Source organism: Trachymyrmex septentrionalis, unplaced genomic scaffold, assembly GCF_001594115.1.
Source record: "Trachymyrmex septentrionalis isolate Tsep2-gDNA-1 unplaced genomic scaffold, Tsep1.0 scaffold69, whole genome shotgun sequence".
Classification (NCBI taxonomy): Eukaryota; Metazoa; Arthropoda; class Insecta; order Hymenoptera; family Formicidae; genus Trachymyrmex; species Trachymyrmex septentrionalis.
In genome coordinates, this window is record NW_017305873.1 from 2,510,879 (window position 1) to 2,517,747 (window position 6,869).

General features: G+C 37.4%; 1 protein-coding gene across 2 annotated transcripts in view; it reads left to right on the forward strand.

Annotated features, from left to right (window-relative positions):
* The window catches only part of LOC108753346 (annulin), a 14,212-nt gene extending 11,563 nt beyond the window's left edge, over nucleotides 1-2,649 (forward strand). For both annotated transcript variants that reach the window (XM_018494851.1, XM_018494850.1), the window contains exons 6-10: nucleotides 228-497; nucleotides 591-670; nucleotides 981-1,125; nucleotides 1,393-1,699; nucleotides 1,818-2,649. In XM_018494851.1, the coding sequence (XP_018350353.1) occupies nucleotides 228-497; nucleotides 591-670; nucleotides 981-1,125; nucleotides 1,393-1,699; nucleotides 1,818-2,126 (1,111 nt within the window). In that variant the 3' untranslated portion in view covers nucleotides 2,127-2,649. The remainder of the gene's footprint in view (nucleotides 1-227; nucleotides 498-590; nucleotides 671-980; nucleotides 1,126-1,392; nucleotides 1,700-1,817) is intronic.
* Nucleotides 2,650-6,869: the final 4,220 nt, after the last annotated feature.

The following is a 6,869-nucleotide window of genomic DNA, read 5'->3' on the forward strand; positions in this document are numbered from 1 at the left end:
ATAAATTTTTACAATTTCTAGTTAAGCAAATTGGATATCGATTATTTATTGGTCTTGAAATACAGTCTTATAAACTGAAGCTAGAATACGTAATATTACAATTAAATTGACAAGCAATTTACTAGTACCTTTATGCTATCTTTAAAATACTGTAAATTTATTATTAATAAAAATTAGAAAACATTGATGGCAGTAGATAATAGAATAATCGAATTTCGTCATGGTAGGAATTTTCACGTCTGGAACGAAGTATGGATGAAGCGACTGGATTTGTCGCCGGATTGTTCAGGATGGCAGATGATCGATGCTACTCCTCAAGAACTGAGCGAGGGAGCGTATCGTTGCGGACCGGCATCGGTGGCCGCCGTGAAGAAAGGGGAAGTCTTACGTCCCTACGATAACGCGTTCCTGTTCGCTGAAGTGAACGCCGATAAAGTCTACTGGCGTTACAACGGGCCTACACAGCCATTGAAATTAGTTCGCAAGGATATGTACGGGTACGTATGACGAATTATCTGTACTGTTAACTGTCATCGCGATTATTAGGATAACTGATTGCATTAAATAATTAAACGAGAACGATTTCGCAGCATCGGTCAGTTGATCAGTACAAAAGCGATTGGCAGATGGACAAGAGAAGACATTACGCACACGTACAAGTATCCAGAAAGTAAGTGGGATTTAACAAAAAATATTGAGCAGATTGTCGCTTACAGATTGTTAAAATAAAATTTTTGATATTTGTGTCAGCCTATATTCATAATGAAATGAAAGATGATGTTATTCTATCGATCAATATTTTATTTGAATTCTCATAAATTACGATCAATTCATCTAATTCTGAAATATTTATTTAATATGATAACTAATTTATTTAGTATTATATTCAATATAATACTAAATATAATACTAAATATATATTAGCTTCAATATAAAGTTAATTATAAGAGTAATAATAATCATTTTTAATTTCAATATAGAATCTGATGAAGAACGTGCTGCCATGCTGAAGGCGCTGCGCCAGAGTGAGTCTTTATTTAGTCGTTATTATCTCAATGAGGAGTTCAACGACGTCATGTTCACTTTCGAACTGCGCGATGATATCATAATTGGCCAGCCATTCAGGTATTTACTTTGACTGAATTACCATTGTTGCAAGTATTCTTTAAATAATGATTGTTTAATTTAATTGTAATAATTGTACTCGAAGATAATATATATAATAGTATTATTAATAAAATATATAAAAATTACATAGAATTCTTCAGATTCATTTCTTGAATTTAACCTTTAATTTTTATTAATATAAACTTCTTTATTTGCTTATTAATGCTTTTATCAAATTTTATTCTACTGCGATACTCATTAAAAGTCTTCCTTACTTTCTGATAGCGTCGTATTACTGATAAAAAATCGGCATTCAACACTGGAATACCGTGTGACCGTAATTCTGAGAGTGGAAACTGTTTTGTACACCGGCCGAGTAGGCGATCCGGTGAAAAGATTGCACATCGATAGACTGGTTCGACCAGGGGTGCTCGAGGAAATTCGCATGGACGTTTCCTGGGAGGAATATAGCCCGAGATTATTAGATCAATGCGCTTTCAACATTTCCTGCTTAGCCACCGTGAAGGATACGAACTTTGAGTACTTCGCGCAGGACGACTTCCGTGTTAGAAAACCCGACATTAAAATCACGGTAATTATTGAGATATGCGTAACCAACATGTAAGCAATAAAAGTAAAAGAGAAAAATAGAGAGTAAGTAGATATGATAAATAGATATTTTACATTAAAAATTAAATTTTCTCATTTAGCTGTATAACGAAGCGGTTGTCGGTCAGACTCTCCACGCTTCGGCCAAGTTCCGCAATCCATTGCCAATTCCTTTGAGGAAGGGTAGGTTCCTTATCGAGGGGCCTGGTCTGGACGAACAACTGAAGCTGAAGCTATTGGAACCTGTCGAGGTGGATGCAGACGCGGAATGTAGTTTCTCCATGATGCCGAAGTTAGAAGGACAAGCCAGGATAGCGGCGAAGTTTTATTCAAGGGAATTAGAGGACGTCGATGGACATTCAAACAATTTTATAGTCAAATCGGCGAAGATAATCAATAATTCTGAGTGATCGCAATATTTTCTAATTATTCTGATATTTTAGCAAATAATGTCATGTTTTTTATATTTTTATAGTCGGTTCATATTGTTACGTTCAAGCCTTAGAAATTCTTTATTTTACAGAAATTAAAAGGATTCAAAAGGAGGCATAAATGGACGTTTCAGAAATCATGCCAGTGCTCTATCGTGCATACCATGATTTGAATTTATTTTGATTTGATTTCAGAACACTTGCCTATATCGCGGACGGACGCAATAACACCATTTAAAACAGTGTATTTGTCGATCCTTATTTGGGTCGCGGAAATTAATCCCTATGATCTGGAATTGAGCCTCGTATGATCGTTCGGAAAAGAGGGAATGACGAGATTTAATAAATTAAATTAATTTATTCAAATAAAATTAAATAACTGAAGAAGGTTTATTCTGAAAGTCATTAAGTCTATCGACAACTCGTGATCTTCCATGTGAGATTTTAAACTTTCGTTCAAAGAGGATTGAAATCGCCACTCAATTCGCTTATTATTTTTATTGCCACGAGTTGTCTATAGTTCATTTTGACGATGTTAATATTTCCATGAAAGAAAAGAATCATAAAGTCTTAACGACATATACCTTTATATATTTGTATTTATTTTTATTAATAGTGTTATAATAACTAAAATTTATTTACTACTATCGCTGTCCAGAGATTAATCTATCTTTGGCAATCGTCATAAAGTCATGATAAAAGATTAGTACCTTATGATTGGATAGCCAGAAAAGAGTAAATATAATAATAATTTTTCGATGCGAAAGGAATAGCATAATTCTTGTAAAATTCTAATTCACTAATTATGTAATTGCCAAAAATTAAAACTAAATATAATAGCTTGCACGAAGTATGTATACAGATGTATGTGTGTGCGTGCATGTGTGTGTGTGTGTGTGTGTGTGTGTGTATGTTTTCCAACATATTGAATTAGCTATGCTGAGACACAATCAAAATTATTCCTAATGCATTATTTTATTTATCTTTTATAATGGTCATCATTATTACCTACCATATGTTGTCTTCGTGTTCATAGAATATAAAATCGCAACATTTATGTGTACGTTATATTTTGTAAAGAAAATAATCTGTGACTCATTTGGTTGCGTTCACATTTATTTCTGTCTCGATTGCAACCTGACCTTCTTATTTCTCGATCAACTTTGATGATAATCATCCATGCTTTTGGGACAGTTGACGTTCGGTCTACCTTCGGTGTCAGAGATCGTTTGAGAGCACATTTATCTCTGTAAATTGCGAACCGTTTAACGGACGAGGATGTCATTGAAATAACGACGGGGAATATCATCAATGCCGCGCATTTCGCGCGATCTCAGAAGAGAGGGATCCCGCCACGGCCATACTGTCCTATTTCCTGTCGGATCGTATTGGCATCGCAGGCCCGATGACGAATAGCGGACGTTTAAAGCGAATGTCTGTTACTCTTAAGAAGCAACTGCACGAATGGGATATCGGTCTGAGCCGCGGCTTCCGCGGTGAGCACCAGTAAAAAATTCAATCGACAGAGACTACCTGGCGGCCGATATTAACGACCAGCAATCGAGAGGGTCGTTGTGGCGAGTGCGTGATTATTCAGAAAAGAAGATGAAGAATAATGGCAGGGACGGATATGTAAAATTTAATGGAATTTAACTTTAGACCTTCGTCGATCTAAATAATTCTGCTTAAGCGCAGCTCAGTTTACTTCGGGATTGAAATTTTTTAAAAGTTTCAAAAGTGCAGAAAGAGAAAAAATGAGATAGAAATAAATCTGATCATACAATGTTCACAAATCTAAAATATTTTTCTTTGTATCATTTTTTTGTGCCCCGAATAGATATTATATATCAAAACGTGATAGGAAGATATTTTCTATATTTTATAGAGTAATAAAGCAGTTAGTCCATTTAATTCTTTTCTATTCGAATTATTTCTAAAATAGTTTCTCAGATATAAGAAAGAAGTCGCTATTCGCCCCTGCAGAAGAAGATAAAAGAGGAGGAGAACCTTGCGCGCGCGCGACAGCGGGAGGGAGCAAAAAGGGGATGCGGATGATGATGAGCTCCGGGCTGATACGAGGCCAGGTTGATGCGAACGATGTATCACCATCTGGGAAATTAATGTTGAAATATGGGCCTGGATGAACGATATGCGGCGCCCAGGCGGGACCAATGGGGACCAACGAGGAAGCGCGCAGTGGCGAAGAAGAGGATTGTACAATGGCCAAGGGCGGGAGGGAGACGAGATTGTTACGGGATTCGATTAATGAATCGTCGGGTGAAATAGTAAGGGGATGAGAATACCGGCGCAGCAAATTGGACAGAGAGTTGAAGGGATGAGTGATGAAAGGAAGCAGGTTGGACGAGTGATTGGAAAGCAAATGCGAACGCGTGTGCTAAGTTTTGATACCTCACAATTGATCGCGAATAAAGCTTTATTTATCTTCCCTGAATCATCTTTAGGTGATTAGGCCGTTACTAGATTAAAAATCTGCATCAAAGTACGGTCTTCCACATGCATATTGTAAAATTGTTAACTTTTCAATTCGCTCTTGCACGGCCGAGTGTTGCATATTTGCAACATTCAATTTAAAATTAAATTTAGAATAAATTCGAAGTAAATTCGAGATCTCTCTAAAATGTCTAGAATGGAACCTAATTCTAAAGAGTAACAAATAATGATAATTGAATTGAAAAAGAATGGCATCAAGTTTTAAGACTAAGATTTTACTCTTTAGAGTTAAATTCTCTAAAGATTTTAGAAAGTGTACAGATATAGTTATACTTCAATGAAGACGAAACATATGTAGCATTTTGAATACTGATAGCGAATTCGATAGCAAATTGCGTTGGACGTAAGAATGAAGTGCGCACTAATGCACATATTAAAATTGTCGTACACAAATTGACGTAAAGATGTATATTTAATATAAACATAGAAATGGATCAAACCAAAGGGTTAAAATTCTGTATTAAAGCTGACTTTTGAATTACAACACATATTCTTCACGAAGGTTATCTTTGCTCGAAACCCTGGCTTTCTGACAAGACCAATTCGTTGAGGGTCGATGAATTCTCTCCTACGTAGGACAAAATCCTGATTAACATGCGACAGAACGGCTGTACGACGAAGCGTCAGGCAGGGTAAAAGGAATCGTGGGAGTGGGTTCAAGGATGCAGGATGCGCAGAGTGACCGAGGGAGAAAGAGAAAGAGAAGAGAGATACTCAAGATGATAGTGAGATATGTCTAAATACATAACCGTGACACGTGATGGACGTGTTATGGCCGCTGTCTACGGGGGTCTCGATGAACGGGGGCCCGGTCGGGGCCCGCGGCACCCCGCTACGCGCTATGCATCAACACCCGGGATCCATCCCATTATACCTCATCAAAACAACAAACACGCCTTCCACGTTAAACCAACATCCTTTTGTTCCCATCGAATCCCGCGTATCCATCAGGATCGCCGCGCGAAGGGTACACGTCAGTGACGCGATCTGTTCGACGGGGGGTCCTCGCGGCCATGAGGGGGGGGGGCGGGTAAGGGAGAGGAAGGAGCAGGAGGAATTCGTGGAGATCTCGTGAAATGTTATTAATGCCGCGGGGTCAGAGGGATAAGCACGCTCGGGAAACGTCCTTCTGTAGATTTGTACCTGTCTTCGTCTCGTCTCGCCCCGTACAAGAAACGAACGACGAAAGATGTTGATCCGTAGTAGAAAAGCGCATGCTGCGATATAAATAATCCGGGTGCTCACCGGTATGCACACACGGTGAATAAGAAGGGCCCCTGGACCGAACGACGGGTTTGGGAAAATTGGTCATCGACTCCGGAATTCTCCTGGATGAGTTATTTCGTCGGAGCGTTTGGTCATTTCAATTTGTAGAGACAAAGAGATTTATGCCACTCAAACGGAGTGTGATAGTCACGAGGATATGGTACCAATTAATAAAAGGTAGAAACCGGTGGATACGTCGATGCATTAAATTATATTGATTTAAAATAGAATCTTAAATTGTCGTTTAGCATAATTTTTAATTAGACGCAAGTATAATATGAATATTTATTAATTTTTACATATATCGAGATTTAATAAATAAATAAACTTTTATAAAGTATAAAAGTATAAATAAATAAATTTTAAAAAATGTTCAATTGCTTGGTGATGCTCTTTGGTACCGGAAGTTGTTCTTAGATGGCAGCACATAATACTTATGGAAAGGAAACTGAAGGGAACTTAATGCTATACCTTTAAAGATTTAAGGAGGCTGTGCTATACAAAAAACTAAAGCGGTAAGAGATATGCAAATTAATATTTTGGGTTTATGTTATTGTCTTATATTCACTACGTATTGTGATAGGTTGATTCTCTTATTACTTATGTCTTGCTTTATGTTTTTTTTGTGTGCCATGGAATTTTTTCTGGCAGTGAACTCTTGAAATTATTATTTATAAATTAACTCCAGATTGCGTTTACAAATGGATAACTAATATTACCTACGTGAAACGTCAGAGATAGATTCGTGATGTCTCTTCCGGCATTGCGTTAAAATAAAATAATGTATGAAATTCAATGCATGAAGATGCCTGGAATGCAAAGTCAATCCTTGATAGATAATCATGAGGATGGATAATCGCGACTTTACGAGCTCTCCCGCAATTTCTCGCGTTTTCTCACGCTCTCTCGCGTCTCCTGTGAATAAAAGAGAGGAGGCGAAATGGC